Source organism: Schistocerca cancellata, chromosome 4 (genome assembly GCF_023864275.1).
Source record: "Schistocerca cancellata isolate TAMUIC-IGC-003103 chromosome 4, iqSchCanc2.1, whole genome shotgun sequence".
Classification (NCBI taxonomy): domain Eukaryota; kingdom Metazoa; phylum Arthropoda; class Insecta; order Orthoptera; family Acrididae; genus Schistocerca; species Schistocerca cancellata.
This window is the reverse complement of record NC_064629.1, coordinates 163,523,137-163,544,862: the sequence shown is the minus strand read 5'-3', so window position 1 is coordinate 163,544,862 and position 21,726 is coordinate 163,523,137. Positions and strand designations below refer to the sequence as shown.

Genomic DNA, 21,726 nt, shown 5'->3' with positions numbered 1-21,726 from the left:
TTGCACCCTCTGCCCCTCCCCCCATTTCCCATTTCATCACCCACGTAGTTCAGGTCTTGGGTATACACTTGGTCATAAATCTTCTTTGAGTAAAACTAAGCAGTCACAGAATTAATACTGTGCCCCTGTTAGAATTCATCACCAACTATTTTTGACTTAAGAACCATTAGACATGATTGACTGGATCTCACTCATTGTTCTAGTATTGTTCTTACCTCCAACTATTACCTGCAGATACAGTGTAATGTCTATCAAGAACAACGATGCTTGCTGCTGACACACACTTCTGTTAATGATCTAAAGAAAACAATCCTTGCTAAAGCTAATTCAACAGCTCAGGAATTAAATAAGTTGTGGGATTCATTTTGTGTTTGACTATTCTGTTGAATAGGCCCAGAGATGTGCTCACGATTCTTTTGCTGTACAGGTCATCTTACAATGTAACGGTGCCATTTGCCTGACCTGAGGCTGAAATAAATAATACAAATATCAGTTAAACCTAACATTTAAATTATTGTGTAATTCTGTATTAAATTAACTTCATATAAAGACCTCCTGCAGAAGAAATTAAGTTCCAATTGATTTACATTAAAGACATCCCATCAGTATGCGATCCTTTTATATATTATTTGCCATAATTAGAAACTTCTGGCAATTTTGGAGGGGGAGAGAGAGAGAGAGAGAGAGAGAGAGAGAGAGAGAGACATCTTTGTTCAAATTTCAAATTAGTCAAAGAAGCTATATGACCCTCATGTTGACATTCCACTGTGGATTCCATGAATTACATTTCCTTAGGTTTCTCACTGATGTTTACTTTCCTTACAGCCACTTCTATGTGGTCATTCTCTTTGTCATTGAGGATGGTGGCTCACATGTATTTTTATGGTTGTTATTGTTTCCAATTATATGTTGCCAATAGTACAGTCGAACAGTTCTGGATCTATGGTGAAAGTTAACTGCCAGCTCTTGCACCAATCATTAAACCTCTTCGGGTTTTAAGATTCCTTTTTTATTTTTTAATAAATTTTGACTCTTCTTCTCAATTAAATCATCTGTGTAGTTAACAAAGTCTTTTTATTCATTTCCTCAAGAACACCTTTCTTTTTACTTACCAAAAAGTCACTTGCACCAAGTCTTTGCAAGCTTGATGACATTCTGCATGTTAATGAAATGAGTTGTCTTAAATGTTAAGTTTCATACACAGGAGTGCTTAGAGTTGTCAAGTCTGTAAATAGGGGGAAGAGGAACTAGAGTGATGGGCAGTGAAAGGGAGGGGGGATATTTTGTATATAGTTTGCTTAGTGAAATGCAGAATAATATTCCTAAGCCCATTCTTATTGGTCATTTTAGAAATGGAGGCCAATATTCATAGAAGAAAGATTGATGTTTCCCGGGCTCAGGAAACTGAAATACACACAGTGGGCCTAATTTCTGGTCCAAATACAATTTTATACTTTTGGTATACTAGTTAAGTTAATCGCTTTAATTTTCAGTTATATCCTGTTGTGCTTGTATCTGTGGCAATAAAGATTTTTAATTTGAAAATATTGTTTTGACAGAATTCAAGAAAACACACAAGCACTCAGAAATGATGGAGAAAATATTGGGGGTGGCACTGCCAATTCCCAATTACATCAGTTGCTTCAACAACATGGGGCTCCTGCGGCACTCTATACTGGTTCTCCAAACAGGATGGACACCACAGGCAAGTTATAGAGTACATCAACATGGTAGACTATGATTACTGAAGAGGATATTAAAATTGAATTGCACCTCAAGCATTCATTTTGTTGATTTCAATGAGATTTACAATGGATTTCATCTGTTTGACTAAGCAAATGTGTTTATGTAGCCAGCTGCCAGATTGAAACAGATCGTTGACTGAAACATAATCTTTGACATATTACTTTCGTAGATTAGAGATCAATATCTTTGACAAGATTGCTAATAATCTTTTTTTCTCAATAACCAGTTTCAGCAATCAGTGTTATCATCTTCAGATCTCAACAGACAAGTTATTGCATACTTCTTAAAACAGCAGTAAAAAAATCTCTCTAATGAATTGCCATGTATGTAATAGGCTACAAGGATGATGCTTTGGCATGTCAGAGTTAAAACAACTAGACAGGGTGAACATTAATAAAACCGATAAACTGAAGGGACAGATTCGTCATAGTAAATGGAGGAAAAAAAGTCCTATGAACGTGTGTCGAGAAATGGATGGTGTCCATGCAACAACAACAGATTGTCCCAGAACACAGTACATAGCTCCAGCGGATCCACATCACAACAGATGTTCAAAGTGGCCTTCATGGGATTGCAGGTGATATCTGGCATATGCACAGTCCGTCGCCTCCCTGCACATTAGTCTGTCTGAAAGGATCCCTGATCACACAAATGTCCAAAAAGGGCTTGAAATGTTGTATGATTTCTGCTGTCTGTGAGGATACTTGTTTTGGTACAGCCGTCTCTCGACCATTTCCATCTGCTTAGCCGTACACAAACACCATTTTGGCTTGTTCCTGAAATGAACACCACACCATTCTTCTGCTTACAGTATGCTGTGTTAATCACACAGCCTGCATCACAGAAAAAACACATGGCACATGGCCAGAAGAGGTCATTCATCAGTGCCATCTACTGTGGCAATGATGCACTTCCGGACACATTTTCATAGGACCTTTTTTCCTCCATTTGTAGTCATGAATCTGTCACTGCAGTTCTTCAGTTTTATTAATATCCACCCTGTATTCAGAGTTATTCGCCACATACATGTCTCATGCCACTCACAACAGAGCACATCATTCCAGCCAGGGCACTCATCACAGCTAGACTGGCTGCAGTAATGAGCTGCGTTGAGTGTGACATAAGAAAGATGTATGTCATGAACAACTGTGTATATATTTGTTCTAATTTTGACATGCTGATGTATCAGACTTCTAGTCTGTTATGTTCCCACCAATTCATAGAAAAGATTACTTTTACTGCTATTTTAAGAAATGTGCAATAACCTGTCCATTGAGATGTGAAGATGGTAACATTGATTACTGAAGCCAGTTATTGAAAATAAAGGTCACTATTGGTGATCATGGCAAAGAAGTTCTTCTTCTGTAATCTTTTCTCATAGATTGCTCCATGAAGCTCAAAATGAGAGAAAAAACCTTTTTTTTTGTTTGGCATTCTCATACAATCGTTTGTCCAGGCACAAGTCACAGCCAGATGGTTTCAGTCAGTCAATATCTCTCTCCTGTGGGGAAAGTCCTTCTGGAACCATGATTATATTTATATAATGGATGTATTAATACAATTTAGTATGTGAAGCTTATTTGATACAGATGGTCAATCTGTATTGCTTTCATGCATACACATGCTCTCTGTATCCAGAATATATGCTTCCTTCTTATTTGTTGCAGATCTCCAAAGCATGATGTGATCACATCCTTTTAATTTTGTGAAGTGTGAAGCAACTATTGTAACTATAGGAGCAGGCTGCCATTCGTGACCCCACTGCATTTTTAGACCTTCCTCTGATTCAGTCCATGTGACTCCTGGATGATTCCTTCCACAGGGACAATTTCATTCCCATTCTTTTTCAAAATGGAACTTTTGTTACACATATTACTGTTTTGCCCCCCATGAACCATGGACCTTGCCGTTGGTGGGGAGGCTTGCGTGCCTCAGCGATACAGATAGCCGTACCGTAGGTACAACCACAACGGAGGGGTATCTGTTGAGAGGCCAGACAAACGTGTGGTTCCTGAAGAGGGGCAGCAGCCTTTTCAGTAGTTGCAAGGGCAACAGTCTGGATGATTGACTGATCTGGCCTTGTAACAATAACCAAAACGGCCTTGCTGTGCTGGTACTGTGAACGGCTGAAAGCAAGGGGAAACTACGGCCGTAATTTTTCCCGAGGGCATGCAGCTTTACTGTATGATTAAATGATGATGGCGTCCTCTTGGGTAAAATATTCTGGAGGTAAAATAGTCCCCCATTCGGATCTCCGGGCGGGGACTACTCAAGAGGATGTCGTTATCAGGAGAAAGAAAACTGGCGTTCTACGGATCGGAGCGTGGAATGTCAGATCCCTTAATCGGGCAGGTAGGTTAGAAAATTTAAAAAGGGAAATGGATAGGTTAAAGTTAGATATAGTGGGAATTAGTGAAGTTCGGTGGCAGGAGGAACAAGACTTCTGGTCAGGTGACTACAGGGTTATAAACACAAAGTCAAATAGGCGTAATGCAGGAGTAGGTTTAATAATGAATAGGAAAAAAGGAACGCGGGTAAGCTACTACAAACAGCATAGTGAACGTATTATTGTGGCCAAGATAGATACGAAGCCCACACCTACTACAGTAGTACAAGTTTATATGCCAACTAGCTCTGCAGATGACGAAGAAATTGAAGAAATTTATGATGAAATAAAAGAAATTATTCAGATAGTGGAGGGAGACGAAAATTTAATAGTCATGGGTGACTGGAATTCGAGTGTAGGAAAAGGGAGAGAAGGAAACGTAGTAGGTGAATATGGATTGGGGCTAAGAAATGAAAGAGGAAGCCGCCTGGTAGAATTTTGTACAGAGCACAACTTAATCATAGCTAACACCTGGTTTAAGAATCATGATAGAAGGTTGTATACGTGGAAGAACCCTGGAGATACTAAAAGGTATCAGATAGATTATATAATGGTAAGACAGAGATTTAGGAACCAGGTTTCAAATTGTAAGACATTTCCAGGGGCAGATGTGGACTCTGACCACAATCTATTGGTTATGACCTGTAGATTAAAACTGAAGAAACTGCAAAAAGGTGGGAATTGAAGGAGATGGGACCTGGATAAACTGAAAGAACCAGAGGTTGTACAGAGTTTCAGGGAGAGCATAAGGGAACAACTGACAGGAATGGGGGAAAGAAATACAGTAGAAGAAGAATGGGTAGCTTTGAGGGATGAAGTACTGAAGGCAGCAGAGGATCAAGTAGGTAAAAACACGAGGGTTAGTAGAAATCCTTGGGTAACAGAAGAAATATTGAATTTAATTGATGAAATGAGAAAATATAAAAATGCAGTAAATGAAGCAGGCAAAAAGGAATACAAACGTCTCAAAAATGAGATCGACAGGAAGTGCAAAATGGCTAAGCAGGGATGGCTAGAGCACAAATGTAAGGATGTAGAGGCTTATCTCACTAGGGGTAAGATAGATACTGCCTACAGGAAAATTAAAGAGACCTTTGGAGATAAGAGAACCACTTGTATGAACATCAAAGGCTCAGATGGAAACCCAGTTCTAAGCAAAGAAGGGAAAGCAGAAAGGTGGAGTATATAGAGGGTCTATACAAGGGCAATGTACTTGAGGACAATATTATGGAAATGGAAGAGGATGTAGATGAAGATGAAATGGGAGATAAGATACTGCGTGAAGAGTTTCACAGAGCACTGAAAGACCTGAGTCGAAACAAAGCCCCCGGAGTAGAAAACATTCCATGGGAACTACTGACGGCCTTGGGAGAGCCAGTCCTGACAAAACTCTACCATCTGGTGAGCAAGATGTATGAGACAGGCGAAATACCCTCAGACTTCAAGAAGAATATAATAATTCCAATCCCAAAGAAAGCAGGTGTTGACAGATGTGAAAATTACCGAACAATCAGTTTAATAAGCCACAGCTGCAAAATACTATCACAAATTCTTTACAGACGAATGGAAAAACTAGTAGAAGCCGACCTCGGGGAAGATCAGTTTGGATTCCGTAGAAGTACTGGAACACGTGAGGCAATACTGACCTTACGACTTACCTTAGAAGAAAGATTAAGGAAAGGCAAACCTACATTTCTAGCATTTGTAGGCTTAGAGAAAGCTTTTGACAATGTTGACTGGAATACTCTCTTTCAAATTCTAAAGGTGGCAGGGGTAAAATACAGGGAGTGAAAGGCTATTTACAATTTGTACAGAAACCAGATGGCAGTTATAAGAGTCGAGGGACATGAAAGGGAAGCAGTGGTTGGGAAGGGAGTAAGACAGGGTTGTAGCCTCTCCCCGATGTTATTCAATCTGTATATTGAGCAAGCAGTAAAGGGAACAAAAGAAAAATTCAGAGTAGGTATTAAAATCCATGGAGAAGAAATAAAAACTTTGAGATTCGCCGATGACATTGTAATTCTGTTTAACGGAATGGACAGTGTCTTGAAAAGAGGATATAAGATGAACATCAACAAAAGCACAACGAGGATAATGGAATGTAGTCGAATTAAGTCGGGTGATGTTGAGGGTATTAGATTAGGAAATGAGACACTTAAAGTAGTAAAGGAGTTTTGCTATTTGGGGAGCAAAATAACTGAAGATGGTCGAAGTAGAGAGGATATAAAATGTAGACTGGCAATGGCAAGGAAAGCGTTTCTGAAGAAGAGAAATTTGTTAACATCGAATATAGATTTAAGTGTCAGGAAGTCATTTCTGAAAGTATTTGTATGGAGTGTAGCAATGTATGGAAGTGAAACATGGACGGTAAATAGTTTGGACAAGAAGAGAATAGAAGCTTTCGAAATGTGGTGCTACAGAAGAATGCTGAAGATCAGATGGATAGATCACATAACTGATGAGGAAGTATTGAATAGGATTGGGGAGAAGAGAAGTTTGTGGCACAACTTGACCAGAAGAAGGGATCGGTTGGTAGGACATGTTCTGAGGCATCAAGGGATCACCAATTTAGTATTGGAGGGCAGCGTGGAGGGTAAAAATCGTAGGGGGAGACAAAGAGATCAATACACTAAGCAGATTCAGAAGGATGTAGGTTGCAGGAGGTACTGGGAGATGAAGAAGCTTGCACAGGATAGAGTAGCATGGAGAGCTGCATCAAACCAGTCTCACGACTGAAGACCACAACAACAACAACAACATTACTGTTTATAAGATGCAGTGACTTAGCTAAGTCGTGGTGAGAGGGGAAGGCTGCTGGGCTGCAGCTCCCCCCCCCCCCCCCCCCTCCCGCAAGAGTCGTATTTCTCCTCACCATACAAAAAAAAAGGTGATGTAATGACATAGCTTTCTGACTTGACAAGCACTTACAATTTCTGATCATTGGCTGAGTGTGTATTTGCTAACAAGAGGGCTAAATAAGGATAAAGGCAGTATACTCCACCCACAGCTGCATTTAATAAAGGTGGCTGTGGTCTGCCCCATTGACTAGTTGCCCATAGTTCAACTCAATACATATCAGTAAAAGTCAATAGTTTCTGTGATTTCAGCTGCTGCCAACCACAGAAATCTATCATTTATTGTGTTACACTAGGCTTAATTTAATTTCATTTAACTGTACCAAATTAAAGTTGTGATTTTGGCTGGACTTGTTTCACTTGTGCCGATATTATAAAAACAATTCTGAGTGGTCACACTGTAGTACGTAGGATGGTATTCCACAATTTGTATAAAAGTTGTGTAAATAATAAATATTTGATAAAATTTTGGTAGAATTCGTGACATGGCGTTGATGTTACAGATGCATAGTGTATATACAAATGAGGCACTGAAATGTTTGCGAGAGTTATAGGTATGACCTGAAATGTTGTTTGTTAACTTATGTTGCCATAGAAGTGACTTAAAAAAACAATAGTAATAGAAATCCGGGACAGCACTTGGCAATGAACGGTTTGAAGACATATGGAAATTATCGGAACCAATGTAAGTGCTATTTTAGAGATAATAGCTTCTCTTACAGAATATGTACCTGCAATATTTTAAATGTTAAAAATGCTAATTCCATATAGGAGGACAAGACATTGCATAAACTCTGCTAGAAAGTATACAGATCAATATTTTGAATGTTCAGGTATTTTGAGTGGCTGGTGCTCTTTCCTGATGCCAGGAAAAGAATGGATTGTGGGTCTGTAGTGTCTGTCAGTTTCAAATGTTAAAAAAAATAATGGTTATGTTTCAATATTGAGATGGAGGCTCTTTCCGAAAGCTACAGATGCAAATTTAAACTCAAAACACACACGCATTTCATAACATTTTCAGTTCATGTGACAAAAAAAATACAGTAAAATACTGCAAAAAGCTGCCAGAAAGGAACCTGTGTGAAAAACAAATTTGAATTTTTGATCGTTTGGTGTGTATTTTGTAGGAAGACTCCATTTGTTGTATAATATTTGGCACATACTCTGTAAGAGGCACCCCAAGTTGTAACATAGTTCTCTCTTAAGCTCCATTTTCATGGCACTACTGGTTGCAAACTGCTGTAACATATTTCACATGTTTTTTCCAAATTAAGTCATTTCTCCCACAAGATACACCTGCAAAACATTTTAAGGTGTAGAAAAAATTCTCGGAAACATTTCAGTGTCTCAAATATGTATGTAATACATGCTAATAACCGGACTTACAGGACTTAAAACTGAAGCTGTGCCAAATATTTTACATAACATATTTTCAGCACAAACATTACCCATTTTCTCCATTACTGGTCATGGGTTTAGTAAAACTGTATTTCAATATGTGGCACACTACATGTTGTCTCTGTTATAATTCAATTTGAATGATTGTTGCTTTTCTGTTTTGTTGTTTGTAGTGTTTACATCCCAACTATATTTCTTAGTGTGTAGTAGAGGATTGAGCAGGTAGGAAGTATTTCCAGTGGTGGTACTATGTTTTCCATTTATCAACATTTTGTTGTAATTTAGTATATACTCTCTACATTTATCCTAATGGAATATGGTCATGATAAAAAAAATGCTGCATAGCAATATAAAAAATGTATGACTTTTTAGTACTCACCACTGTACTTAAGACAATTTTGATATGTTTCTATGATACAATATTTTTATGACTTCAGCTGCACCTCACCCCCCCCCCTCCCAATGCAGACCAAAATCCTGGATTTACCCATGACAAAATCTGATATGCAACAAAAGAGAGAACAATGAAGGGATGGCCATTGTGGAGTTATATGGCCTATTGTCAAATACAACACTACTGTGTAACCTGATTGAAAGCTGTAGAACATCATCTGCCTGCCTAGTCACTCAGGTTATTCATTCCAAGCACTTGAATAACATCCTATTATGTTAATGATAGTCTGGAGATGTTTATCTTACTATTATTGTTCTTACTTCCTGGAGCAATGTTCCATCTAACCCACACATAGCCCCCTATAGTCACAGTACGAAGGAGTTACCTACATGCCATTGATGGTCTGAGACACTGCATTTTGATGCACACTATAGAGCATAATTCCAGTATAGAGTATTAGTGACATCTGGAAAGTTATTTGCGAAACAGAAATGGTAACAGTGCCTACTGACACAGGTATGTGATGAGTGGTACATTTTTAAATTAAAATGTGGTTGCTCACTGAAACTTTAACAAGTCATTAGCACAGACAAGTGAAAAGATCCAATCAGTACCAAGTTATTATAACAGTCAAAGTCAGTACTTACACATTTCAATCCAGAACAACTTAACATACAGAAACAACATGAAATTAGTCATTAGGGAAGGTGATGTCAGGGTGATATTAATTGAAGGAATTCATGGAAAGTGTAACCAAATTAATGGGCAAAGCAGCTTGCATTTATAGCCTCAGTCATCATCAGTGGGATTTTAAACCCAAATCTTCATCCCTTCCATACAATTGCAAACTATTTCTGTATACTGTTTCTATGTATGTAGTCCTTATAAAAGAGGATTTACAGAGGAGAGAGACAGAAGGTTCAAAAGTGGCCAGTCCAAGTCATCATGTATTCATTTATTCATAGCAAGAGTATCATAGATACAGTCACCAAACTACAGTGGAAGACATTGAAAAAACAAAGAAATTGCATATTACGTGAAGGGCTGCTGCTAAAAGTTCAACAACTTACCTTCTAAGATGAGCTAAGTAATATTTTATGCAATGTCAATGATGAAAAAAGTTGAATCAAACAATGGAAAATCCAGGATGCATCAGTTAACCTCTACCCCATATTATATAGTGGGTGTCAGAGAAAGATAATCACTACAATAGAAAAGGGGAGGGTTGGGAAGTGGGGGCAATTGGTAATTTACCTTTCTTTGCAGCATTTACCAAGACAGTCCTAAATGTTATTTATAATGTTATAAAAATATAGATGCATTTTATTAACTGATCTTTAAGAAATCTTATTTATCTTTCTTTTACAGCTGTGTCACATGCCAATATTAACCATAATGAGGCTTTCCAATGCCCCAATAGCCAAAGTTCAACAACATCTACTCTAGTTGGAGCTGCTCAAGACCTGAACATTGACTGTCGGTAGGTTCTTCTTGTCTCATTGACATAATTTTAGAAATGCCAGTGGTTGAGTTTTCTTGCTTTGCTGTTCGGCACACTGTAGGAAAGAACATGTTTGGTGTGGAAGAAGTGGTAATTGTCATTGTGGACATATTAGTCACTGTAGTTTGAATGAGGTGGGTGGCTTGAGACTAATTTTTAATTAGTTAAAGAAAATGATATTAAATGTTTTCCTTTTCACTTTGACAGAACTGATTTTTTACTTCTTCCTTGCAAATTTTGATATGTTACTGCAGTATGTGACTACATATTTCATTTATATTTATTCCAGCTTTCAGTATGTACTTGCAGCAGCTACATCAATTGCCACAAAAGTTAATGAAGAAACTCTGACATATCTGAACCAAGGGCAGTCATATGAAATTAAGCTGAAGAAACTGGGAGAATTGTCAGCATATAGAGGAAAAATCCTGAAGGTAATGAACAATTTTTTAAATTTTTTTTTAGAAATCAGTATACTTAATGCATTGCTTGTAGAAGACCTATCAATCTACTCTGTACAACAATATCGAACATGTTAGATACATTACAGATATGATTAATACATGTACAGGGTGTCCGAGAAGGAATAGCCAGTATTCAGGGATATGACAGGAATCATCATTTGAAGAAACAAAGTACTGTAAACACGAGTTTTAAAATACATACCTAAAGAGCTATGAGCACTTTTGCAATAGAAGAGATGCTTTGCACAGTAGCGAAGATGAAAAAGTGCTTATAGCTCTTAAGTTATGGATTTTAGAGCCCGTGTTTACTGGACTTTTTGGCTTCAAATGATTGTTCCTTTCATATTTCTGAATACTGATCTTTCCTCCTGGTACAGCCTCTATAAAACATAAAAAAGGATAGGGTAGTACTAGGCAAGGACAGGGCAGGGAGTTGGCCATGGTCTAATCAATGGAACTGTTCCAGCAATCACCTTAGCAACTTCATAAAACCACAGAAAATCCAAGTCAGGATGGCTGTACATAGAATAAACCCTGACTGGCATAGCCACCTCACTCAGCACATGATTGGAAGGGGAATCAGAAGTGCATTGTCTACACTGAGATTGCAACATGCACAAGCAGTAAATCAATGATTAACTAGAATGTGAAACTTAGGTATTAAATGGTTCTGGAAAAGAAAAAAATGTACACATGAATACATTATGCAACACTACTGAAAAGTATAACACACAAATGCATAAAACCTGCTGACATCATATTCATCACAACTAGTCTAGCAACTAGCTCCCTTATCTGAGGAGGTGTATTGCACAGAAAACAAACAGCAGAAACATTATTTTGTAAAGAAAAACACAGCATAGATGTCACATCAGTTAACAGAATCAAAAGAACTCAACAATAAATAAGGGCCTCGTATTCCTGTAAGCTAACATATTCACTTGCAGTGTAGAAACGCTCCTCAACAAGAAATGAGTTTAATTCTGCCCTAAAAGCTATTTCCTCCTTCTATCTCTTTATGTAAGTTGGCAGTGCTTTACAAAGAATGACACCAAAGTGCCTCACATTTCCTTGAGTACAAGTTGTTCTTACTTGTTTCATATGGAGGGACCCACAGTTGTGAGTATTATAACTGTGGTAATTGCAGTTGGTTTTGCAGGTCACCAAGTCTAGCTTTTGTCATCAACACAGATTTGTATATGTAGAGGGAGGGTACAGTTACTAAACTCAGCTTTTTAATTAGGGACTTGAAGTGAGCCCTAGCAGAGTTACGCGACAAGATTTGAATAGTCCTTTTCTGTAATGTAAATTTTTTCTTTAACTGATTCTTAATGTTACCCCAAAAACTATTCCATAAGCTACAACATACTGGAAGTAACCAAACTAGCTTTCCTAGCACCATCTGAGGAGTAAACTTTAGAAGTAATTCTCAGAACAAAACACACAAAATGAAATCTCTGGTAGAGTTTAGTTACACGGTCTTTCCAGTTGAAGTCTTGATCAACATGCATTCCTAAAAGTTTTGTGCATCATAGCCTTTCTAATTCATTTCCACACAGCACCAGTTGGAGCTATTGGTTTTGATTCATTGTTCCATATGAAATATAACACATTAAGAGTCAGGCTGTTAGCACTGAACCATGAATGCAAAGACTTGATGAGGAGTTGTGGACAGAGGTCCCTTAACAAATGCAGTAGCCATTAAAGCAAAAAATTTGCTTGGATAAAAAATGACAAGTGATGGTCTGTAATTTTTTTCTCCTTATCTACGTAATTCTGTAGCTCTCAATTCGTTCGAGCAATCAATCATTCATGATAGGAAATGCAATCATAGCTCAGTCACTCCAAAATGATTCTGAAATTTTACTTGTTAGAATGAAATCAGGCGATGATTCTTCTTCTCTGCAGGCTTGTGCTTTGCGGCAGTCTGCTAATCTGTACAAATAAAATGCCTTGTAATTTTGGGAGCGTTGTATAATCAGTCGGGAAACCTCAGATCAAGCAGATATTTGGCTTTGATGAAGTTTAACCTTCCGAAGAAGTAATGGAGCTCTTGGATTATTAAATGCAGGTTCGTATCCAGTCTTTCGGAAGTACCTTCTGATTAACAACTACGCAATATATCGATAAATATCATTAATTCTCAATTGTCAAATACACACCTTGGTATGAAGGAGCAATCTATATATATATATTTCCTTTTTAATCGTACAATTCGTATCAGTTATCTTCTGTTATAAATCTCAGTAATCAGATTACAGTTCTTCCAAACCAAGCTCAGGCTAATCGGCACGAAGACAATCTCGGAAGCTCCCTTCTTCTTTTCTTTAACAACCACCAGAGAGAGTACTACAAAGAATACTTATGCGCTCATGGCAAAGCTATTGTATGAACTACTTTTTGCATGGATTCTGCGAGTATGAAGATAGAAAATTAGTAAATGTCATTCAAGGGTAGAATTGTATCAGAATAATACATCGAATATAAAGAGATATTACAGGTCTTCCTTTAATTCATAAGGAAATAAATGAAAGAGTCTAATATTCCACTGTTGGAATCGTAGAAAATAGAGGAGTAGGGGAGGAATCAAGGATAGAACTAGAATTTTCATAGGTATTTGTCACCAATACTGCAAGAATAACCTTACAAAACTATGCTGTGACACACACACACACACACACACACACACACACACACACACACACACACACACAGAAAGACAGACAGACAGACAGACAGACAGACAGACAGAGAGAGAGAGAGAGAGAGAGAGAGAGAGAGAGAGAGAGAGAGCCTTCAGTGATATTAATGAGAATACAAAAAAAATTATGTATTTTAAAAATAAAAATTAAGGGGATTTTAGTAAGCATTGTATATTAAGCTTTCTGATATGCAGGTTCCTTTTTTGAGAAAGGGAAGGCAGGAAGGTGTGAGTAAGTCAGTGGTTACACCAAACCATGTGTCAAGAAAGAATCCAGCTTCATTGGAGCCATCATGTAGAACTACTGATCTCCCCTTTACTTACACTTTGTATATAACGAGTCCTACTTCCATCCATGTTCAGTGTTGTGAGCAGCCTCAGAATTTCCATAGTTATGGGATAGCCAGGCACTTGGCTGCTGGGGGCACAACCCTCATGGGGGCACACTTTGCAGCCCCACAGCCTGCCTGCCACTCAGGTACATGCACACAAAATTTAAAAAATGATGCAAACTCCCATTAAAAAAACCAGCACTTGGGTGCGATGCTTCCCTCCCCACCCCCTCCCGCCATATTAGGAAGGGTGCCTCTAATGTAGCATAAAACTTTATACCAAACCCTTAATGAAAGATTAAAAACTTTATGAAGGAATCAATTTTTTTTTTCAAACTTGTAAATTAACATTAGCCATTTCTCCACTCTTCTCTTAAAAAATCAGTCTTGAGAGGAGGAGGAGGGGGGGGGGGGTGCATAATTTCAATCTTGCCAGGGGTACTCATGACCCTAGCTATAAAGCCATTAAGAAGTTATATAAAAAAAGAAAAGTTATCTTTAGATTCATTCACTATGCTCAATGTTTATATTGATGATATCATATGTAAATAGCTGATTTTATTAAATGACCCTTTAAGAAATGATAATTTTAATTTTATAAAGATTTTATTTTCTGCTAATCAGATTATAATAGAAGAATCTGAAGGAAAAGGTCAGATAGGAGTTCATAAATTGAGTCAAATTTTTGCTAAATATGGAATAAGAATATTGATAGATAAAACAAAAGTGATGACATTCGAAGGATTGGAACCCATAAGAGCCAAAATTGTTATAGATGGACAAATAACTGAACAAGTAAAAGAGCTTCAATATCTGGGGTACAGTTCTAAATTTCCCATGTCAGGTGACATAGAGCTAAAATTTGCCAGATTCATACATTTATGTGGAAATGCACAATGTACATTAAAACATAATGTATGAAAAGAAACACCAATTAAACTCTACAAAGGAGAAGCATTGCCTTTGCTGCTGTATGGTAAGTAATGTTGGACTTTAAACATCAGTAATGATGAACTGGATCATCAGAGATGAAGCTTATCCACTTTGTAGTGGGATATTGATTGGTGGGCCATAAAAGAAATACTAATATTAGACAAATTCTAATTGTTGAACCCATTGCAAATATAATTGTAAAATACTACCTGAACCATACATACCACATCCATTGTATGTCTAATGATGGGATGACTAAAGCTGCAATACAATATAACCTAACTGGCAAGAGGAATGTTGGACATACCTTAGAAGAGATAGCATGAACAGTTCTGAAGCTAAACAGACCAAAAGGCCACATCATTGAAGACAATGATGCTGATGATGAAATCAGATTTGCTCATTTACTCAATATATAATCAACAGTGTTGAAAGCCAACACTGAATGTACAGAATAGTAAAATAAAGTGTATGGGGCCAGTAGCTGCTACTTGTGGGCTTAGATAGTGTCTCCAAGGAATTTCATAACTGATTGTTTCTATATGAGTTCAGAGTTTGGTTTAATTATCTGCTGAGGTGTGTCAGACGTGAGCTGCTGACCCACAAAGTCCCAGCCATGTTCATTGGGCAATGTACCAGATGAAAGGATAGCTAGTGAAGAATTAGTATCTTCCATGCAGAGAAATTGGCTAGCTCTTATTGAAACATACACCTGAATGTTTTCCCGATGTACACTGGTTTCCAGGATACGTTGAAGAATACTGTTGAGAATACTGCCATTTCAAACTAAGATGTAACCAGACAAGTAATGTTACTGCCACACATTGTGTGTTCTCCACTGGTTTTTCAACCCATAGGTTCCCTAGTACTTGTCTTCATATGTTCGATTTTTATTACTGGGACTTAACAGTAACAAAAGGTCCACCTCCAGTGACCTCATTGTTGACGTGAAAACAAGTCATAATCTTTCCTTGTTTGTAACTTGGGGTCTGATAAAGCTAGTATTGTAGGATTTGTCTATTTATAATTATAAACTTCCTTCCATTTAGTCAATTATACAAGTTAACAGTAACAATAAGGGAACAGTAATTTTGCTAGTGAGAACATAACTGTTGACACTGGCGCAAGAGTGAACTGAGAATGTGATCAGAGAAAGAGAAAGTAAAATTTGGAATAGAAAAAAAAGTAACAGCTCACCAAGAATGGAGAACAGAGTTAAAGAAGAGAAAGTAAACTGCTGAAGGAATAATAATCTTCCTTAATTGATCCTTAATTTTAAGTATGTCTTCGACTGTGATCACTACTTTTCTATCACTTACCTGTGCCATTTATCTGACTCATACATTAATACTGGGTTGAGGTAGACTATAAAATAGGTAGACTATAAAATGAAATAATTAATTACAGTAAATCTGAATGTGTGACAAGCAGTCAGTTTCATCTTCCTCCAGTATTTTCTAGCATATTATTATAGCTTTGGGTCATCTTTCATGAATTAATACAATAATTATTTCTAAAAATTGCATACTTCATTGAAATTTGAGGCAGTTTCTCTCTCTTCCTTGATTTTGGAAGTGAAGATAAACAGATACATATGAATATAATACAGGGAAGCATTTCACGTGGGAAAAATACATCTAAAAACAAAGATGATGTAACTTACCAAACGAAAGCGTTGGTATGTTTATAGAGACAGAGTGTCTCTACCAACTTACCAGCACTTTCGTTCGGTAAGTTACATAATCTTTGTTTTTAGATATATAAACAGATACATAGATACACATGTTTTCTTTTTCTCACTTACTGTTGAGTGGTACCATCAAGGGGTTAAAAAAGTAAAAAAGAACTTGCACACTCTTGGAGCTGATGGTTACTGTTCTTTCATATAAATCAGTGGATGCAATCATTTACTTATGATATTGTTCATTATATTGATTATTTAAGCACTAGCTTATTTCAAGAACTGTGAAGGAAGCAAGTTTCTGTAACCTTTCTAAGTAGCCCTCCTGGTATTTACATAATATTAAATGCAGAACCAAGGGAAAACCTAAATTATGCTGTTCAGATGGAGCTATGAACCCTGCTCCTTCTGAAGAGAGATCTAGTACTTTAACAACTACACCATATGCAGTTATGCATATGCAGTTTGTGCAGAATATATCCTTTATGTTAGTTAAGGACTATTTATTAATATTATCATGATTGTAATACCAATCCATGTACATAAGAGCTAATATTGCTTATTATCATGCCATTACAACTACTCTGATGTGGTTCAGATTGGTAGTACCATAATTTGGGTTGGTTCAAGAACATGACTTACCATTTGGTGGCCCCCCCTTTTCTCTCGTATGCTTTCATCTGTGTGAGTTTTGCTATTAATTGTGATACGCACTGTGTACATACCTTGCACTTCGGTACCCCTAGTGTCCCACTCATCTTGGTGCCCCAAGCAGCTGCTGCTAATTTTGATATGTCATGTATAGAAATCTTACAACTGTGACTGCTGTGGCACACCTCTCAGATTGGTGACCCAAGTGAGGGATTGTTTCTCTTCAGACTTAAACTGGCCCTGACCTTAATATATAGTGAACTATGTCTTTCAGACATTGAAAATACTACATTATGAAATTTGCTATCACTGAATTTACTTCTGGCACCATGCACTTGATTTCATCCTGTAAGAAGTCTTGGTGAATAATCTTCATATTACGTGATGATAGCAGCATTACTTGAGACTGAACTGATTTTCATATATTGAGGTGTATAATTATTTGTTATTCCTCACTGCTGTTTTATCTCAGAATAAAAGGCAGTTTAATTACAGGGAACAAGTTCAGTTAATATGTAAATTAAATAGTATAGTAAAAATGGTTTTATTTCGTTTTCTCAAATAAATTCTCAAATACTATATAATATTTGTGTCTCCACTTACATTAACACTAATAAAATAAGCAGCAAAAAAGTTTTGGGCAGCAGCAGGAAGAAAACTTTCACTTATTCAAAGCTGTAATACATACTAAGTCTTAAATATAGCACCACAGTGTGTTCTTGAACCCTAATAAAGTAGATCTGAGTTTAGAATTTGACAGTCAGCAGCCATCACTTTTATTGATTTCAATCATTGTCTTTATCAACCTAATTGCCTGTATTTACTGGAATGCATTTAGAGTTACAAGAACTTGTTGGACAACCAAACCTTTCGTAATGCTGGAAATGCCTGGTGTTTACCAGAAGCCTCTTACCACATATGACCACTGATTATTGTACTGTTTACTGGCATATCATATGTACTATATTGTTACATTTTTGGAGGCTGATTAATTATTTAAGTACTTCATCTTACTAATTTTCAATCTTTTCATTAGCTTACATTTTTATGGTACAACCCTCTGTTTCAGAGTGTGATACGGATATGTTTTCATGAACGCCGTTTACAATACATGGAACGAGAACAGATGGCTGCGTGGCAGGCATCAAGGCCAGGAGATCGTATAGTTGAAGTAGATATTCCACTATCATATGGAATTTTTAAAGTGGAGCAAGACAGTACACTGTGCAACACAGTTGAATTCTTATGGGACCCTACGAAAGAAGTAGGAGTCTATATCAAGGTGAGATACAAATTTGTACACATTTAGAAAACACATACAAATGTTTCCAAAAAGAAAATTGATCTAACATTTGAAACTGTTTAAAAATTCTGCCTCATTCTCCCTTTACATGTTCAGGAGCAGCTGTCAGCATGTATAAAGTACTCAGACATGTTTATGCTGGATTACTAAGATGACAAATAAGAAAAACTCCTTTTGCATTACCCGAAGTGTAACATCAGCATTACTGACAAGTGATTGTGTGTGTTATAATTTGTTAATGCTAAAGGCAATTCAGATTGGATATTGGAAGGGCTTAGATGAACTTTTGTGCAGTACCAATAAAAGGCTACTCTTAGTGCTGCAACAGATAGTTTGGAACAGACACATGTGGTATCTGCAGTGGTAGTGAGCAGAAAAGCCTTAAAAAGAATAAAGGTTCTTTTTTTTCTCTTAATCTGGAACCGTGGACAAGGTTTATTCAGTGTGTAATTTCAGAATAAATTTCTTCCTTCCCACCCTCCACTCTCCCTTCCACCCAAACCCATGTGATAATTACCTATACACTGTTTTTGTGCTTTTGATATATACATGTTTTTATTCATACTATGAGCAAACAATTATTCCAGTGTTTGTACAATCAGAGCTAGTAGCAGATAGTTCAGTTAGATTTGGGTGGTACACCATGAACCATTTGTCCATATAAGACGCAACTTTACATCAGATGGATTCAAAACAAGATTCTTCCTGTTGCCCTTGATATTAGTTGACCATACTTTTTCTAGAGGGAGCAGTTTTATTCTCAGTTGCCAATATTTTCACTGAGAAATTTTGCCAGCTCCTACCTATATTAGTGAAGTTTCTGCTTTGCTTGGCTGTCCATTGTGTAGAAACAAATACAGAAATGTTCTTTAGAAGCTGCTTTGCCAAAGTCAGCCAGAATTTTGGAAAATTTTACCTCTGTGGTTCTTGAATCAATATATGCCACCTAGCCAGTAGAATGCAATCTTGTATAACCCTTGACACGTCTCGTCACTAATGGATTTGAATGCTGATCATGCATGCCATCTCCACTCCCTCCTTGGTTATAATCTTTACAGGAAATAGATTTGAGCTTTATTTTTCTACTTCCATGTCCTCAATACACACTGACCTGTTACAATGTGTTTACAGGTGGTGGATATTTCTCTTATCATTCCACTTCATGCCAAGAACATTATTGGCAGGTGCAAATGTAAATTCCTCCTCATTCAGGGAAGCTGCACTGAACTAAATTAACATACTTGTTTTATTGTTCTTTGTTGGTGTTGCAGTCTAAACAGCATTGAATGTTTGCATTTGTCAGTTGATTCAAAAACTTTCAGCATGTTTTATAGTGTACAACATTCTGTTTCCATTTTGTCAAAAATGTTACTGTGTGTGTGTGTGTGTCACTTTCTGAACTACTGATCACATTTTTCTCTGCCTTGATAACCAACACAGGACATTCCTTTCTTTGTTTTTTTAAAGGCAAATTTTGTCGGCTTCTGCTTTGTATGTATGGGTATTATTTAGGAGGCAAAGCAAGGCCTAAACATGTTCACACTGGCATTTAGGTTCCATTTAATAAACATAGACTCAGTGTCATTTAGTGGTGCAACTACACTAAAGCTACAGATTGGCTGTAAAGCAGTGCACTATTAAAGAGCCATATTACATCTTTAAAGCACTGTGATGACTATACCTTCATTGCATTGCAATAAGAGGAACTTCAGTGATGGTTGTACATGTCATTGTAGGTGATCATTGTGTAAAATAGAGAGAACATGACATGTAGAGGTTAGCAGAGAGCTTAAGCATTTCTTTTTAACATTCTCAGTACACCTTAAAAATGGGAAATAAATCATATCAACACAACACTATTGCAGACAAGGCAATGATGATACATCTCATCTTATAACACAAAAAGGAGGCGTAGACACTAATTATACAATAAGAGCAGGACAGTTCAGTAACAAAGAGATGCTGAAACACAACTGAATATATACTGAGCAGCCTGCTTCTTTATGACAAATAGGCAAAGACATTGAAGATAACCACTCCTACAAATAGTGATGATTGAGTTCTCCAGTTACACAGGACTCAGGATGGCATGGGGAAATGGGCAACTATCAACTACTTTGCTAGCTAGCTATTGTAGCAAGATTTCTCACTAGTGTGTCATCCCATTAAATCGTGAGATTGACAATTGACATTTGAAAAATTGTTACTCCCAATCTTTGCAAGTCTTAAGCTGTAAGCTACACTTCAGTTACTTTATTGGATATATACATTAATTACAATGCACAGGCGACCACTCTGACATTGTTAATTTTTAAGGTATAGAGCAAGAAAAGCTACTTTTGAGGAACAAAATTGTCGTCTAGCATATTTCAGGTGACATCATCATGGAAAGTACTACATAAAATATTTGATAAAGTATGACTCATGAATTGTAATTAAAGTTGCAGGAATAGGAGGAAATTTATAAAAGGAGATCTCAAGACACAACAAGAGGTACAGAAAAGAAAAAGATTTATTGAACAACTGAAAAGAGGTGTGTGGCCCACAGTACATGAAACAATGAACTAAATGTAATGTAAGATGAGCACTAGATAAAAAAATATTTAGAATTTCTCACCGAATAGAAACACCAGTATGAGAAACTGAACATTTCAAACTGTAGGTGGATTGAAATAAGGGTATGCCATCTCACATGTGTTATTGAAACTCACCTTAGAGTTGATTGGGGTCAGTTTCAGCAGTTCTCAATCAGTGGAAACTGACTTTTGGGGTACAGACGTTACTAGACTTGCTTACTTGGATGATGTAGCATTAATAAGCAACTCCAGGATAGACATAAACAGAATGACACAAAACTATCATCAAACTGACTCTATATTAGTGGGGAGAAGACTGTCTACCTGTGATAAATATGAAAAACCCAATTAAAGCACTCTTGGAAGCAGATGGATTAACCTTCAGGAGAACTGACCACTTTGCATACTCAAGGATTCTCTTTAGTGAGGACAATAGAACAGATATGGAAATAGACGTGTATCGAGCAGCTGCTAACTGAACACTTTACAATTAAATCAAAAAACTAAAGAAAAGAACTTGGCAGAAACTTTGAAATACACTTATATTAATATATTATAGTGGTGATACTACCATGTGGATGTGAAACTGTAATGCCGCGTGGGATTACCAGAGTGGTGTAAGGTGCTGCAGTCATGGACTGTGCGGCTGGTCCCGGTGGAGGTTCGAGTCCTCCATCGGGCATGGGTGTGTGTGTTTGGCCTTAGGATAATTTAGCTTAAGTAGTGTGTAAGCTTAGGGTCTGATGACCTTAGCAGTTAAGTCCCATAAGATTTCACACACTTTTGAACATTTTGAAACTGTAAC

General features: G+C 37.1%; 1 protein-coding gene across 5 annotated transcripts in view; it reads left to right on the top strand.

Moving 5' to 3' along the window:
* The window catches only part of LOC126185146 (transcription factor CP2), an 838,084-nt gene that overhangs the window by 644,139 nt on the left and 172,219 nt on the right, over positions 1 to 21,726 (top strand). For all 5 annotated transcript variants that reach the window (XM_049927991.1, XM_049927987.1, XM_049927988.1 and 2 more), the window contains 4 exons: positions 1,560 to 1,705; positions 10,148 to 10,259; positions 10,570 to 10,714; positions 18,112 to 18,324. In XM_049927991.1, the coding sequence (XP_049783948.1) occupies positions 1,560 to 1,705; positions 10,148 to 10,259; positions 10,570 to 10,714; positions 18,112 to 18,324 (616 nt within the window). The remainder of the gene's footprint in view (positions 1 to 1,559; positions 1,706 to 10,147; positions 10,260 to 10,569; positions 10,715 to 18,111; positions 18,325 to 21,726) is intronic.